General features: G+C 43.6%; 1 protein-coding gene across 1 annotated transcript in view; it reads right to left on the bottom strand.

Moving 5' to 3' along the window:
• The window catches only part of LOC116991793 (serine/threonine-protein kinase N2-like), a 94,231-nt gene that overhangs the window by 42,488 nt on the left and 33,688 nt on the right, over window positions 1-18,055 (bottom strand). Inside the window, exons 4-10 of the mRNA XM_033050718.1 lie at window positions 17,837-17,966; window positions 15,051-15,196; window positions 13,062-13,275; window positions 10,767-10,967; window positions 9,375-9,484; window positions 5,870-6,013; window positions 1,311-1,386 (exon numbers count right to left, since the gene is read on the bottom strand). Coding sequence (XP_032906609.1) covers window positions 1,311-1,386; window positions 5,870-6,013; window positions 9,375-9,484; window positions 10,767-10,967; window positions 13,062-13,275; window positions 15,051-15,196; window positions 17,837-17,966 — 1,021 coding nt within the window. The remainder of the gene's footprint in view (window positions 1-1,310; window positions 1,387-5,869; window positions 6,014-9,374; window positions 9,485-10,766; window positions 10,968-13,061; window positions 13,276-15,050; window positions 15,197-17,836; window positions 17,967-18,055) is intronic.

The raw sequence follows: 18,055 nt of genomic DNA, 5'->3' as shown, positions 1-18,055 counted from the left end.
AGAAGACAAAGAGTGGCAATAAAGGGGATTTTTCTGCTTGGCTGCCAATGACTAGCGGAGTTCCGTAGGACTCGGTGCTGGGGCCGCTGCTCTTCACTTTGTATATTAAGAATTTGGCTGAGGGGATTGAAGACTTTGTGGATGATACAAAAATAGGTGGAGGGGCAGAGAGTGTAGAGAAAGCAAGGACTCTGCAGAAGGACTTAGATAGGTTGGGAGAGAGGGCAGAGAAGTGGCAGATGGAATATAGTGTAGCAAAGTGCATTTTGGTAGTAGGAATAAAGCCATAGATTATTTTCTAAATGAGGAGAGAATCCAGATATCGGAGATGTAAAGGGACTTGGGAGTGCTGGTGCAGGTTCCCAAAAAGTTAATCTGAATTGGTAGTAAAGAAAGCAAATGCAATGCTAGCATTTATTTTGAGGGGCTTGTATACAAAAACAGGGGTGTAATACTGAAGCTCTAAAGTGCTGGTCAGGTCACATTTGGAGTATTGAGAGTAATTTTGTGCACCATATCTGAGGAAGGATATGGAGGGGGGGGGGGGGGGGGGGGGGAAGCAGGAATGGGGTACTGATTATAGATGATCAGCCATGATCATATTGAATGGCGGAGCTGGCTTGAAGGGTCGAAAGGCCTACTCCTGCTCCTATTTTTCTATGTTTCTATGTTCCTATGGATGTGCTGACTGGAGAGGGTCCAGAGGAGGTTTATAAAAATGATCCCAGAAATAAGAAGGTTAACATATGATGAGCTTTTGATGGCACTGGGCCTATACTCCCTGGGGTTTAGATGAATGAGGGGGGACCTCATTGAAACGTACAGAATAGTGAAAGGCTTGGATGGATTGGATGTGGAGAGGATGTTTACACTAATGCAAGAGTCTCGGACTAGGTCATAGTCTCAGAATTAAAGGACGTCTTTTAGGAAGGAGATGAGGAGGAATTTCAGTCAGATGGTGGTGAATTTGTGGAATTCTTTGCCACAGAAGGCTGTGGAGGCCAGCAGTGCATATAGTTAAAGATTGATAAGTTCTTGTTAGTGAAGTTGGTACGCGTTATGGGGAGAAAGCAGGAAAATAGGGTTGTGATGGAAATCATGCCATGATCAGCCATGACTGAATGGTGAAGTAGACGCGATGTGTCGAATTCTTTATCTCTTTTGAATTAAGTGTAGCATTAAAAAGATGAATGGTTTTCAGAACATTTTAATTTGGACATTGTTAATGGGATGAAAACTCAACATTGAATGCAACAAAATCAGCAGAGGAACAGCCTGATGAGACCGACACTGAAACAAATTTGCTTTACCTTGCTGCTTGGAGAAGATCTTCTTCTGTCGACGCAGCTTGGTTATTCTTTCAATCACTGGGTTGCAGAAAGTGACCTGCCAAATAACAATTGATAGCCGTGTGTAGAAGCAGTTATGGTGCAGGAGGGCAGCACAGTGGTAGAGTTGCTGCCTTACAATAGGCAATAGGTGCAGGAGTGGGCCATCCGGCCCTTCGAGCCAGCACCGCTATTCAATGTGATCATGGCTGATCATCCCCAATCAGTACCCCGTTCCTGCCTTCTCCCCATATCCCTGACTCTGCTATCTTTAAGAGTCCTATCTAGCTCTCTCTTGAAAGTATCCAGAGAACTGGCCTCCATCAGAGAATTCCACACTCACAACTCTGTGTGAAAAAGTGTTTCCTCATCTCTGTTCTAAATGGCTTACCCTTATTCTTAAACTGTGGCCCCTGGTTCTGGACAACCCCAACAACGGGAACATGTTTCCAACCTCTAGCGAGTCCAAACCCTTAACAATCTTATATGTTTCAATAAAATCCCTCTCATCCTTCTAAACTCCAGAGTATACAAGCCCAGCTGCTCCATTCTCTCAGCATATGACAGTCCCACCATCCCAGGAATTAACCTTGAAAACCTACACTGCACTTACAGCGCCAGAGACCCAGGTCCGATCCTGACTATGGGTGGTGTCTGTATGGAGTTTGCACATTCTCCCTGTGACCATGTGAGTTTTCTCTGGGTGTTCTGGTTTCCAAAGATGTACAGGTTTATAAGTTTAAGAAAGAACTGCAGATGCTGGAAAAATCGAAGGTAGACAAAAATGCTGGAGAAGCTCAGCGGGTGAGGCAGCATCTATGGAGCGAAGGAATAGGTGACGTTTCGGGTCGAGACCCGAAACGTCACCTATTCCTTCGCTCCATAGATGCTGCCTCACCCACTGAGTTTCTCCAGCATTTTTGTCTACCTTCAGGTTGATAAGTTAATCGGCTTCGGTAAAATTGTAAATTGTCAATAGTGTGTAGGATAGTGGAGGTGTACGGGGCGATTGCTGGTCGGCATGGACTCGGTGGCCGAAGGGCCTGTTTCCAAGCTGTATCTATAAAATCTAAAGTAAAGAATCAATCTTGCAATCATTTGAGCACTGCAGCTGGTTGCTGCTCAACTCTGGGGTCACATTTCCAAACCCACATACATGCGTTTCCCCACTTAGCCCTCATTCATTTACGCATTAACACTGAAGAAGACTGTGTTCCCAATCAAACACTTCAGGGATGCCAAGAAAATCCAAAAATCTGAACTCGGATGAATTTGAGTCTGAAGAAAGGTCCCGTTTCAAAATGTCACCCATCCATGCTCTCCAGAGATGCTGCCTGACACTCTGAAATACTCCGGCACTTTGTGTTCTTTTGTGTATTAACCAGCAGTTCCTCGTTTCTACTGTGTGTACATGGTGTACGAGAGGTTGCTACCCCTGTTTGGATCTCTAAAGGGAGCTGCTTAACTTTTGGCTGCATATCGGGGTTTTTTTTGTAAACCAGCATCTGCAGTTCCTTGTATCTCCATTGAAGTCATGGTGCTTACCTTTCTCCATTTAGTATAAGTAGGCAGGAACTGCAGAGGCTGGTTTACACCGAAGGTAGACACAAAATGCTGGAGTAACTCAGCGGTTCAGCCAGATCCATGGATAAAAGGAATGGGTGACGTTTTGGGTCGCGACCTTTCTTCACACCAGGTCTGAATAAGGGCCTCGACCCGAAACTTCATCCATTCCTTCTATCCAGGTTGCTGCGTGTCCCAATGAGTTACTCCAGCATTTTGTCTCTATCTTCCATTTAGTACAACATTACCATGTGAAAGTGGACTACTCTCCTTTAATGATAGGGCACATTTTCAGTTTTGCCACAATCCTTGTGATAACTTGCCAGCAAGTTCAATAGCTCAGCACACAAGTTTCTAATTGCAAAACTCCCTCATTTGCTGAAAGATTACTAGCAGAATCTGTTAGGCCCAGCTCAGTTTCACATCCCCATTCATTTTAGCAGCGGTTTTTAACCACTGTAAAATTGATAGGTTTTATTGTAAAATTATACTAAACAAAATGATTTGTGGAATTCCCTGCCAGAGGGCAGTTGAGGCCAAATCACAGGATGGATTGAAGAGAGAGTTAGATAGAGCTCTTGGGACTGGTGGAATCAAGGGATATGGGGAGAAGGCAGGCACGGGTTATTGATTGGGGACGATCAGCCATGATCACAATGAATGGCGGTGCTGGCTCAGGGCCAAATGGCCTCCTCCTGCACCTATTTTGTATGTTTCTATGTAAAATTACATTTTTTAATTATTTGTGCTTGAAGTAATGATTTTCACTTTAAAAAAAAAAGTTGTTCATGTCTTTAGATAATTTATTTCATGTCGAAATCTGGAGCAAAAATAAAAGCTACTGGTGGAAGTCAGAGGACCGAACAGCATCTGTGGAGGCAGAGGGGTGGTTGGTATTTCGGATGGAGACACTGCATCAGGACTCGGTGCGCAGAGGGGAGATATGGGGAGATGGCAGGAGAATGGGGTTAGGAGGGAGAGAGAGATCAGCCATGATTGAATGGTGCCTGATGCTTGAAAGATTCTGCATCAAGGCTGAGAGTTTAGCGGGGAGTTAGCCATTTTCTAAAGAGGTGAGGGGTATGAGGAGTTTGGAGCTGGCGGGTTATAGGTGGAGATGTGACGCCCGGATTGTCTCATGCTCCATTTCGTAAGACATTGAAGCAGAATTAGGCCATCCGGATCAAGTCTGTTCCCTCATTCGATCATGACTGACCTATTTTTCCCCCCCAGCCCCATTCTCTTGTCTTCTCCCCGCAACCGTTGTCGCCCTCACTAATCAAGAACCCAGCAATCTCTGCTTTTAAAATACATTTCATCCATCTCAAAGGGTGCATGAGCTCAGAGCGAGCCAATGGACATCCACACTTCAGTAGAAGTTGCTATCACTGTCGTACATAGCATTATGAGGTATGCTCGTCGGAAACCAGCACCTCTGCGTCGCTAATGTTTTCAACGATTTAATAATAATATTTAATAATAATAATTCATCCATCTGATGGCCCCTGATGCCTGAACGATCAAGTCCCTCAGCTTCCACAGATTCTTTTTGATCTGCTAAGTTCCTCCAGCAGGTAGACAAAAGTGCTGGAGAAACTCAGCGGGTGCAGCAGCATCCATGGAGCGAAGGAAATAGGTAACGTTTCGCCCCAAAACATTGCCTATTTCCTTCACTCCATAGATGCTGCTGCACCCGCTGAGTTTCTCCAGCACTTTTGTCTACCTTCGATTTTCCAACATCTGCAGTTCCTTCTTAAACACGTTCCTCCAGCAGTTTGCTTTGAATTCACAATTTTTATTACTTTTTAAATCTTTTTTAAATCATTATTAATTTATTTGATTTTTAATAGTTTTTGAATGGCTTTGAATGTCAGGTACATTTAGGAATATTGCCTGTTCGTTTACCTCAGCAGGTTCATGGGCTGGGCTTGCTCAGCCTCACGATTATGTTGTGAGATGAATCATGCAGGGCCCAGAAGACAAAATTCAGCTCATTTATTTTTAGAGATACAGTATGGAAACAGGCCCTTCGGCCCACCGACTCCATGCCAACCAGCAATCAGCTGTTCACACTAATTCTATGTTATGCCACTTTCCCATCCACTCCCTACAACACGAGGGGCAATTTACACAGACCAATTAACCTGCGTCTTTGGAATATGGAAACTGGAGCACTCACAGGGAGAACAGGCAAACACCACACAAATAGCACCCACGGTTAGGATCAAACTGGCGTCTCTGGCGCTGTGAGGCAGCAGCTCTACCATATGCACCATCCTATTCATCTCTGTTGATAAGTTTGTTTCTATCGTTCTCGACTGAGAAGCGGAAGGACAAGAGTGAGATAAATGCAAATATCTGGGCAATGAATGTGGGCAGTGAGTTACATTTGGTGAAACCCAGGCCAAAATCAATGCTGTTGAATTTACAACATGCTTCTGAACATAGGAAACAAGACTTTAGGCCAGATCTTGTCTCTCGGTCATCTCTCTTAGCTGGAGTACCGGCTGTTGACTTTAACATTAAAGCAGACAGCCCACATTTCTGCATGGGATAAATTCACCTTGTCCACGTACTAGGTAGTTGGTGTCCTGAAAAGAGAGAGCCCTCCATTATTTGTCTTTTCTGATTCACTATCTCAGATTGTGCCAAGATCCCAATGCCACTGCCAAGTGACTACCTGGGTTTTCTCCGGTTTCCTCCTACGTTCCAAAGTTGGCTTCGGTAAAACTTGTAAATTGACCCTAGTGCGTAGGATAGTGCTCTTGTCGCTGGTCGGCGTGGACCCGGTGGACTGAAGGGCCTGTTTCCGCGCTGCATCTCTAAACTAAACAAATCTAAATCCTATTTTTGCTCACACCGCTTCTGCCTTCCCTACCCCATCTTCCGTATTCCTTCCCCTACCCTCCGCTCTTCTTGCAGACCGAGTCCACAACCTCCTTCGCTCATTCACTGATGGAACTGCTCCTCAGACGTACCTCGGTCAGTAGCACCCCCTGAGGCTCCAGATCCAAGTGGATTTCATGCCGCTGATTGTCCAGGAAATCTTCCAGCTTGAGATACTTTAATGCACAGAGTGAACGCCAATCTCGCCAGTAAACACTGATCTCCAATTCCCGAGTCTGCAATATAAAAGATTATTACAATTAATACCTCCAGTTATCAATAGAGTCCAACCCATTTCCACAAAAAATACTGACGGCAAGAAAATCAAAAAGACTTCTCACTTAGGGCAGCACAATGGCACAGCAGTAGAGTTGCTGCCTTTACAGAGCTTGCAGCACCAGAGACCTGGGTTCGATCCCGGCTACGGGTGCTGTCTGTACGGAGTTTGTACGTTCTCCCCGTGACCTGCGTGGGTTTTCTCTGAGATCTTCGATTTCCTCCCTCATTCCAAAGACGTACAGGTTTGTAGGTTAATTGGCTTGGTATAAGTGTAAAATTGTCCCTAGTGTGTGTAGGGTAGTGTTAATGTGTGGGGATCGCTGGTCGGTGCGGACTCAGTGGGCTGAAGGGCCTGTTTCTGCACTGTATCTCGAAACAAAACTAAACTAAACAGCATAACAGGCTTTCCAAACAAAAGTATAGACTCCTCAAGCATGAGAAAGGTTACACTGAAGGTTAATGTTAGGTGTAGTTCTTGGATGTGGGTTACTGAGAAGGTGGGGCTCAGAAACATACTAACCATAAGCACCAGCCTCTAATATTCTTATTATCTATTAGAATGATCGTGAAGTAATTAAAAACACGATGATCACAAGGCCTGACGGGGTGCTTGACCAAGGGACAAGAAACTGCAGATGCTGGAATCTTGAATAAAAATCAAACTGCTGGAGGAATTCAGCAGGTCGGGTAGCATTTGTGCATTTGTGCAGCATAGACAGACCCTTGTTCAGACTGAGGGAGGAGGGGAGAGAAAGCTGAAAAAGAGACATGGGGTTTTGGGCAAAGCCTGGCAATTGATATAGGCGATGGGGGTGATAGCGACAAAGGATAGAGGTGGAATGGAGACAAAAGCATGTCAGCTAAGGAAAGAGGAAGAGGAGCGAAATCTAAACCTAGAGGGAGGGATATGGGTGGTAGTACAATAGTTTAGTCCAGGCTGTTTAAATGTAGCAGTGAAGATAGAAACACACATGGTCTAGGAGAACTTTGAGAGTTGGCAGAAAAGGGTAAAAAGGGACTAAAGTGAGAGTCTCACGTCACAAGATGGAGGCAATGGGGAGAACAAAGACTTACACACTGGGCGTTAAAAACACCACGGGACACAAGAAATGAGACACATGCGCAAAGTCAAGTCAAGTTTATTTTCATAGGAACAAGTGCAAAGTATATAAATCAGTTGGAAAGTTGAACAGAGAAACGGCAGATAGAATTTATCAGATCTCTGTATTATTCCAAATATCGTAGCGGCAACAGGTAAAACCTGAACACAGAAGATCAGACGACACTAAGGGGAAACACTAAAGGGGAACTGCACATTCCCTGTGATGCTTCTTCTGGCAATGTTCCAGTGAATCTCCTCTGCATTCCCTTGTGTGGTATCAAGTTCCTGTAACTGCACACTGAACTCTAGTTGTGACCTAATTATTCCCTGGCCAATAAAGTTAAGTGTCTCTTCCTAAGCAGCTTACTTACCTTTCCTGCTACTTTTAAGGGATTTGTGGGCATTACTCCAAGATTTCTGTTCACATACAATTCTCGATATTTAAAAATTCTTCATGTGTTCCTTTTTTGACTTTACTCTCTATATTAGTATCTCTGCAATCAGTTCCACAGAAATCTTCCAAGTTTCATCATAGAGTCATAGGGTTATACAACGTGGAAACAGACCCTTCGGCCCAACTTGCCCACGATGACCAACATGACCCATCTACACGTCCCACCTGCCTGCGTTTGGCCCATATTCCTCTAAATCTGCCTATTTATCCAAAATTATATACCCCTGAGAAACTTGATCAATTAATGCGGTAATAGTAAAAATTACTGGTCCTTCACCTTCAGCCAAGGCTAATTGTTTGGAGTCACAGAGCCATAGTAGGCATGCAGGTGCAGCAGGCAGTGAAGAAGGCGAATGGTATGTTAGCATTCATAGCAAAAGGATTTGAGTATAGGAGCAGGGAGGTTCTACTGCAGTTGTACAGGGTCTTGGTGAGACCACACCTGGAGTATTGCGTACAGTTTTGGTCTCCTAATCTGAGGAAAGACATTCTTGCCATAGAGGGAGTACAGAGAAGGTTCACCAGACTGATTCCTGGGATGTCAGGACTTTCATATGAAGAAAGACTGGATAGACTCGGTTTGTACTCGCTAGAATTTAGAAGATTGAGGGGGGGATCTTATAGAAACTTACAAAATTCTTAAGGGGTTGGACAGGCTAGATGCAGGAAGATTGTTCCCGATGTTGGGGAAGTCCAGAACAAGGGGTCACAGTTTAAGGATAAGGGGGAAATCCTATAGGACCGAGATGAGGAAAACTTTTTTCACACAGAGAGTGGTGAATCTCTGGAATTCTCTGCCGCAGAAGGTAGTTGAGGCCAGTTCATTGGCTATATTTAAGAGGGAGTTAGATGTGGCCCTTGTGGCTAAAAGGATCAGGGGGTATGGAGAGAAGGCAGGTACAGGATACTGAGTTGGATGATCAGCCATGATCATATTGAATGGCGGTGCAGGCTCGAAGGGCCGAATGGCCTACTCCTGCACCTATTTTCTATGTTTCTATAGGGCACAGACAGAGCCACACAGCACAGAAACAAGCCCTACAGACAACTATGTCCATGCCCCTCATTGTATCTACTGGCACTAATGCCATTCACATGCATTATGTCCATGGCCTCCTATGCCTTGGTGATTTAAGTGCTGTGAGAAGTTCTACCTCCCCCATCTCTTCCGGGAGCTAATTCCAGATTGCAACCCATACTAGAGATTTGTATTATCGAAGGAGATTTCTATTTATCCCCCCCCCCCCCCCCCCCCCCCCCCCCCCCCCCCCCCAGAATATTAAATATTTCTATCAGATCCTCCCTCAGCCTTCTCCATTCCTGGGGAAACAAGTCTCTCCTTATACAGACGAACCGCATGGTATGAGGTTTGGATTCCGGAAAAAACAAACTGCACCACAACTGTACGAAGCGAGGGGGAATTTTATTCCACAAGTAACATTTTTGAGTTGTGATTTGTGAATTCCATAACGACAAATTTCTGCGAGGGTTTTCCCCCACACTCCAAAGACAACAGGTTTGTAGGTTAATTGGCTTGGTATAAATGTAAATTGTCCCCAGGGTGTGTAGGATAGTGTTAGTGTGCGGGGATCTTTGGTCGGTGTGGACTTGATCGGCCAAAGGGCCTGTTACTGCACTGTATCTCTAAACTAAACCCAGTGAATCCTGTCAGCACCCTCTCCAATGCAATCATATCCTGATCTTTACTCAGTAATTAACAGTAATCACATGCATTCCATTCACGTGTGTCCATTGTACTCACACGTTCTAACTCCACTGTGAAATTATGATTCCACGATTGGTCACCTATTGCTTTCCAAGCTGTCTGCCCAACAACTATGTTGTCAAGCTTCAGGACGGCACTCACTTCATCTGGAGGGAAAAAAGAATTGCAAATATGAGAAGTATTATAATCATAACATAGACACAAAAAGATGGAGTTACTCAGCGGGTCTGGAGAAAAGGAATAGGTGACGAGAAAAAGGGTCTCGACCCGAAACGTCACCTATACCTTTTCTCAAGGGATGCTGTCTGACCCGCTGAGTTACTCCAGCTTTCTGTGTCTATCTTCGGTTTAAACCAGCATCCGCAGTTCCTTCCTACACATGGAGCAAACATAATCCTGCACAAAAGGACACAAAGTCTTGGAGTAATTCAGCGGGTCAGGCAGCGTCTCTGGAGAACATGGATAGATTCGTTTTTGGTCGGGACCCTTCTTCAGACTGGCACTTCCACCACTTTTTGTCCTTTTGTGTAAACCAACACCTACAGTTCCATGATTCTACATCAATCCTGCTCAGTCCTGGGATGGCGTTTCCCTCACATCTCCTGGAATCCCTCAAACATATCAGCTGTGTTTGTTGTGCATATTACAATTAAGCTTAACAATATCCTTGCCTGCACTTGCCCATTCCACACTTTTCAGAAGGATGGACTAAATACGTTGTGAGGTGTAGACTTTTTAATTAATCCCAAATGTGCTCCATCCAAGTAAAATTATACCATCCCAGCAACTTCACTGCTGTGATACACCATGCCCCTGATTAACACTTTTAAAGTCACAAGAAAGCTTCCAAACAATCATTATAAATGTATCTACAGCATTAAAATAATTACAGTGATTCACAAAATTAAAACATTTTAATATATCAAGCATGATACGATAATAAGGTGGAATATTTCTTGAATAAAGTTATTTAAGAGCAGTTAAGGTGGATAATGATATATAGTATATAACTTTCTGTGCCAGAAGGAGGGAAAAAAGTACTTAAACTATTACTGTCTACGTGATATTGCGTGTTCCATTACTCCTGACGTTAGCAATCAAACAAAACAAAAATAAGGACATTCTGGGATTGAAGCTGTAATTTACCTTAAACTGAAAATATAAAGAAAACTGTATGATTTCTACAAAAATGTTTTACTAATAAGTCACAAATGTGGGTCAAATCATTTTGTTTATTTGACCTGAAATGTTATCTTGGTTTCTCATTCCACTGGTGAAGCCTGACCTACCAAGTGTTTCCAGCACTTTATAGGTTTTATTTAACAAGGGCAGCTTGCTTGTCTATTGTACTTATGGATTTAGCTAATGTTGCATTTTAGTTCAATTGAAAATCTAAAAGGTACAGGAATTTGTTGAAAATCACTCAACTGGACAAATCTTCGGTTTTCATGAAGTTACGACCGCTGCCACTCCCGCTCCTTCCATACAAGCCCCGGCTGGTCCTGCTCATGAAAGAATTCCTACTGTCATTGGGGCTGTATGCAGGCAGAGGAGTACCTGACCCTCGAGAGCGCCCTGGGACCGACTCCAATAGACCCGTGCAGCCCACAACACGGACCTCCAACGTGCCTGAAACACACAAACAGTAAACGTCAAAGTGCCATGTGTTGCTCTATCTATTCACCCATCTCCATTCAAAATGGACCATGCTTTATTATTTATTTACCCAATTCTCTCCTTTCGTTGAACTGTGAATACCACCGACAATGAGTCCACTTACAATTGCATCAGCATTTTGTGCAGACCTCTACAGGGATACACAGCTGAATGTGCCTTCTGCTGCTTCGCAAAGCCGCCTTTGGCATACGCTGTGCATTTCTGGTTGCCCCATTAACAAGATAGAACAGCACTGCACAGAGTCCATGCAGGTAGCATTCACTGCCCAACCATATCAATCATCTTTATCACTTCACCAAACTAAAATCTTCGTAACAACCTCAAAAAACTTTCCAATTCACCACGAATATTATGCAACTTAGTCCCTGGTCAAGTCTACCAAGATCAAATCTTCGATAACTTTTGTCTGCTGCTTCTCTAACCATTTGAACAGTTTAAAAGCCCTCTAACGCCCTCCTTATTCTGTGCAATTTCAGAGCTCTTTCAGTGGTTTAACTTATTCCACAGCCTTGCCGAAGATATTTATTATTGGATGACAGAATGGAGGCGAGGTAAGTTGAACATGTTGCCATTGGTGCTGTAGATTAAATCCACTCCAGTGGGAAATCTGTTGAAGGCTCGGTTCAGTTTAGTTTATTGTCATGTGAAGTGAAAGTGAGGTGCAGTGAAAAGCTCTTGTTGCCTGCTAACCAGCCAGCAGAAAGACCAGTGTGAAAGGTCAGTGCAAGGTAAAGCTAGTAGGGTCCGATCAAAGGTAGTCCGAGGGTCCCCAATGAGATAGATAGTAGTTCAGGACTGCTCTCTGGTTGGGGTAAGATGGTTCACTTGCCATTGTGCCACGGTGAGGTGCAATCTTGCAATAAGAAAGATCGAGAAAAGTGTTGGGGCAATGACACAGCTTGGTCGGCATTCACACTACCTCTAGCACAGTGGAAATGCTCCAAAGGAAATGGAACAATAGAGGATGCAGTAACATCCACTATATATGATCTTTTTGAGCTCCAACATAAGGGACTCAACTTAAGCTACCTGCAGAAATTCATGGCCACTCCAGTTAATGTTTCAGGTCAAGAGGTCTTTATCTGAGACATTAAATCCATTTCTCGTTCCATTGATGCTACCAGCTTGTCGAGAGCTTCCAGCATCCCGTTTCTATTTCAGATTTCTAGCATCTGCAGTGTTCTGATTCTTGTTGTTGCTCCATTCAATCATTGCTTCATGATGACATACAAACTGTCATCCTAACTAATGAGTGCCCAAGGGAGACAAAAATAAACCGGGAAAAGTGAGAGACTATTCCCATTAGCGGGTAGGGCAAGTAGCAGGAGACATAGAATGAAAACAACTAGCAAAACTGACAAGCGGGAAGCTTCTTATTCAGCGAGTGGTTATGGCTGGGAACATGATGGCGGGGAGTAGAGGCAGCACAGTGGAGCCGCTGCCTCACATCGCCAGAGACGCAAGTTCCATCCTCACCCTGGTTGTTGTCTGTGTGGAGTTTGCACGTTCTCCCTGTGACCATGTGGGTTTCCCCCCACATCCCAAAGACTTCCAGCTATGATGCGAAGGATGGAGGGGAGTGGAAATAGCTTGATTGCTCTTATACAAAGCTGGTACAGATTTGATGGGCTAATGCTGGAACCAATCTACAAACTCGTATTAACTGGAAACTGTTCACATTAAAACAAAATGGTTTAACAATATCCATCAAGGATGGAAACCTAGCACTCCTACCTAGCCTGGATTGCGTGGTTGATCCTTCTTGTTAATGGTATCCATTGGCCTGAAGGGCCTGTCCCAATTTCATGACCTAATTCACGACCTTTTTTACTCGAGGACATTTTCATCGTGTTAGAAAAAAACGCCCGACCTACTTGATGCCACGAGTACCTACGACTAGCATCACGACCTGCCTACGACCTCGTGACGACCATGCTGTGAGTATGAGTCAAGGGCAAACTCGGCAGAGGTCATGAAAGTGGGACAGGCCCTTTACCAGTAACACGGATATCCTGATAATGTATTCAGGCCAATCCAAATGCATACCTGTTAGTGGCGAAGGTTTGTACAATGTGCTGTACTGGTTCTGTTGATACGAAGCATTGATCCGATTACTGAATGCTGGAGAGCACAACATGACGAGTTCCTCTTTAATAATACACCCTTTGGGATGATCTTCTGGGAGCTCGTTTACTCTCTGCTCCAGAGAATGTTTCAATAGGTCCAGCTTTTCACTTGACTCGTTCAGCCTGGATTGAGCCTGGGATGCAAAAGGAATATTTTTGATATATGGTGTACATCACTTCAAGCTAATTAAAAAGATTCTTACACAAACCAGACTTGTGTGACTGATCCTGCACTAATCCTACAATGATTCCAGCGTAATTAAAAAATATGCTCTAAATGCTTTGCCAGCTTTTTTTCAAGCACCTTTTCATTTAGACAATAGATAATAGACAACAGGTGCAGGAGTAGGCCATTCGGCCCTTCGAGCCAGCACCGCCATTCAATGCTCTTTCATTAAACTTTTGCTCATTAAAAGTCATTTGGACGGGTACATGGAAAGAAACTATAAAGAGGGATATATGCTAAACGCGGGCACATGGTCTAGGTTAAATGGAGCATTTTGGTCGGCATGGACCTGTTGGGCCAAAGGGCCTGCTTGTATGTAATGTATGAGTCCATATTACTCCTCCTTTTGAATTTGTCTTCCTTTATTTACTTCTTATCACCCATCAATTCCCATCAGATTCTACCACAGTTAGAATCCATGTTCAGTTCTGGGCACCATGTTATAGGAAAGATATAGTCAAACTTGAAAGGTGTGAGCTTCAGGGAGATGTTGAGTAGGCTGGGTCCCTATTCCTTGGAGCACAGGAGGATGAAGGGTGATCTTATGAGGTATACACAATCACGAGAGGAATAGATCGGGCAGATGGATCTGAAGCGTCACCCATTTCTTCTCTCCAGAGATGCTGCCTGTCACACTGAGTTACTCCAGGTTTTTGTGTCTATCTTCAATGTGAATAGGCAAATTGTTCAGCATGAATTTGGTGAGCTGAAAGACCCATTTCTGTGCTGCACAACTAATGGCTCTGAAATAAAGTTGCACAAATCCCCAGTGCTGAGATTGCTCAGGCCGCAATGGTTACATTTGCATCTTCACCTGCTGCAGGTGAGGTGTCAGATGACGAGAGGATTACAAATGGGACATAGACACAAAATGCTGGAGTAACACAGCGGGAGGGAAAGCAAGGGTTACAGTACTTGAAGTTGGAGAAATCAATGTTCATCCCACTGGGTTCCAGCTTCAAGTAAACCTTGCTTTTCCCTCTCGCTCCATCCCTCCCCCACCTGAGTTCTCCGACTTGTTTCACTGCCCTCCCGATTAATTTTACTGATTGTACGCCTCGCCGTCACCCTCCCCTCAGTTAACAAAGAATCATTCGACATTTCCGTGATCATAGAGTCATACAGTGTGTAAACAGGCCCAACTTGCCCACACCGGCAAACATGTCCCAGCTACACTAGTCCCACCTGCCTGCGTTTGGTCCATATCCCTCCAAACCCGTCAATCCATGTACCTGCCTGTTTCTTAAACGTTGGGTTAGTCCCAGCCTCAACTACCTTATCTGGCAGCTTGTTCTATACACCCACCACCCTTTGTGTGAAAGAGTTCGGTTTAAACCAGTGTCTGCAGTTCCTTCCTACACATTTTGCCTATTTACATTAATCATATTTTCCCACATTAGGTCCATATCTTTTTAGGCCTTGTCCATTCAAGAATCTGTCCAAACATCACTCATAAGTAATGATTCTATCTGATTCCACCATGTCCTCTGACAGCGCCAGAGACCCGGGTTCGATCCTGACTGCGGGCGCTACGGGTTCCCAATGAAGTCAAATGTGTCAAATGCCTTCGTCATCTCCCGGACTACCCAAGTCCAGGGTGACATGCTTTTACAGACAGTTCTGGAATAAACCACTACCCATTAATATGGTCAGCTCCAGAACATTATTCCCCTGGTTGCTTACCTCAGACAGCGCCTTCTTATCGTGTACCTTCCCTGACCCCAGAAGGCGGAGAACATTTTTGGCACCTTCTGATACTGCATATTCCACACGGACGTGATGCCGCAGCTCTTCAATTCTTATTTCAAGGAGACTAATTCCCGGCTTGGCTTTAAAAGTAAATTTAAAAAGGCCATGCATTAATAAAGGCAAACACTGTCAATGCATACTTATTTGTCCTCAACTGGCACAGTGCTCAGAGATTTTGCCTTTGTGGGCTGCAAATGTGTGTTTAATGGCACCTCAGAACATAAAGTGATGAATAATAAGAATAGCAGAAATAGAAGCAGACGGTGTAGTTGCTGCCTTAAGGACCTGTCCCACTTTCATGACATCTGCCGAGTTTGCCCTTGACTCGTAGTCGCAGCATGGTCGTCACGAGGGCCGTGATGCTGGTCGTAGGTACTCGTGGCATCAAGTAGATCGGGGCGTTTTTTCTAGCATGATGAAAAATGTCCACGAGTAAAAAAGATTGTGAATTAGGTCATGAAAGTGGGACAGGCCCTTTACAGGGCCAGAGTCCCAGGTTCGATCGTGACTACGGAGGCTGTCTGTAGGGAGTTTGCACCTTCTCCTTGTCACCACGTGGGTTTTCTTTGGGTGCTCTGTCAAAGATTTGATTTCAAAATATTACTGTTGGTTTATAAAGCACTGAATGGTCTAGGGCCAAAATACATTTCTGATCTTCTGATACATTATGAACCAGCCAGACCTCTGAGGTCATCTGGGACACATCTACTTTCTGTCCCCAGAGTCAGAACTAAACATGGAGAAGCAGCGTTTAGTTTTTATGCACCACATATATGGAACAAACTTCCAGAAAAATGCAGGTCCGTTCCAACTCTCAATTCTTTTAAATCGGGGCCGAAGACTTTTCTGTTTGACGCTACCTTTAATTAAATAAAATAATTATTCATCTTTTACACTGCACTGTTATTCGTATTTTATACCTGTCTTATTCTATATTAGCTTTTTTTTATCTTCTATTATTTTTAAATGACTGTTTTTAATTGCTTTTGATTGCTCTTTAACGTTTGTGTAAAGCACTTTGAATAGCCTTGTTGCTTGAATGTGCTATACAAATAAACGTGCTTGCTTGCTTGCTTGCATACTCCAAAGACATGGAGATTTGTAGGTTAATTGGCTTTGGTTAAATTGTAAATTGCCCCTCGTGTGTAGGACGGTATATGGGGATTGTTGATCGACTCGGTGGGCCAACGGGCTTAATTCGCACTGTATCTCTAAAGTTTAAGGCATGAACAGAGCATTCGGGGCCCCTGTGCTGATATTTTACTCAGTTATGCATTCCTGGACTAAACTCAAATCCCTTAATATTTAAATATCCATTCCTACTAAATGTCATTTATTTCTATTTGTTGTTACCCACAGATTTGGTATTCAAATCATCACTGATATTAGCCCATCTAAAACTTCGTGCTTCAAAATTCAAACAAGGTGAACCAGAACATTCGATGTGAACAGCTCCGCAGTAGTGGAAGATGGTCTTCAACCATCTCAAATAGTTCACACCTCACGCTGCCTTGTTTACATCTCACGCTGCCTCGGCAAGGCCAGCAGCATAATAGTTCCTGAAGACTGCAAAGACCAGGTTCAGGAATAGCTACTTCCCCACAGCCATCAGGCTATTGAACCTGGCTCGGACAAAACTCTGAACATTAATAACCCATTATCTGTTATTTGCACTTTATCAGTTTATTTGTTCATGTGTTTTGTAGTCAATACCTACTATGTTCTGTTGTGCTGAAGCAAAGCAAGAATTTCATTGTCCTATCAGGGACACATGACAATAAACTCACTTGAACTTGAACTAATCAAGGACCAGTCTCACCCCGGCCACTCCCTCTTCTCCCCTCAGGCAAGTGGCAAGTGGTGAAAACGCACACCTCCAGATTCAGGAACAAGTTTCTTCCCATCTGTTATCAGGCAACTGAACCATCCTACCAACAACTAGAGAGATTCCTCAGGTACTATCTACCTCATTAGACCCTTGGACAATCTTTGATCGGACTTTGCTAGACTTTATCTTGCACTAAACATTACTCATGTTATTCCCTTCATCATGTATCTGTACACTGTGGACGGCTCGATTGTAATCACGTATTGTCTTTCCGCGGACTGGTTAGCACGCAACAAAAGCTTTTCACTGTACCTCGATACACGTGACAATAAACTAAACTAGTTACACACCTCCAAATGCGGATCCTTATGTGTGCCCTTTTGCAATTACTTTCCCTTGCTGTAGTGTCTTCCAATTAGCAAACTATTAAATTCTTACATTCTCACATTCATTCCTTCCATGTCTTTATCTTATTTTCCATCTTTAGGTTTTATCATATATTCTTCTATCCATCCTTCCATCTGATATGGTTTGGCATTAAAATATGCGGATGTCTCTCTTGCAATCTATTTTTAACACTTTATAAAGTATGAGCTGTTTTTATTATTGATTCACAACTCCTGTGTTGACTTAAAGTGTGTTTATCTTTGGTCTTTGCTTTTCCACAATGTACAGAGGAAACAGGATCTAATAAATAATCTGAACTCTGTCAGCAATAATACTTTTGAGATAGAAACAGAATATTATTCACTTAATTTAAAGTTCATTGATGTCAAAAAAGTAATCCTTTTTTTTGTGAGAATGATTTCACCGTACGTGAATGATATGACGGTTCACTTTATAAACAAATGACTAATCCACGATTATCACCAAGCTCTCTCACAAATATTACCTTGTCCATCCTCAATTTCCACGTGCATCTCATCTGCCTGTATCGCTTTGCGGATCTGCATGCGGATCACTTCAATTTTGATTTTACTGTCCTGCAGCATCTGTTGAGCCGTGGAGAGCATCTTTCGATCCTGTGGAATTAAGACAAAATCACAATTAGACTGCGTTACTTGTTCAAGTGGGTCTGTGGTGAGCCAAGGATGATGAAATTGGAGGGAAG

Source organism: Amblyraja radiata, chromosome 35 (assembly GCF_010909765.2).
Source record: "Amblyraja radiata isolate CabotCenter1 chromosome 35, sAmbRad1.1.pri, whole genome shotgun sequence".
NCBI lineage: Eukaryota > Metazoa > Chordata > Chondrichthyes > Rajiformes > Rajidae > Amblyraja > Amblyraja radiata.
Note: the sequence above shows the minus strand (reverse complement) of the source record. Positions and strands in the feature narration are given on the sequence as shown.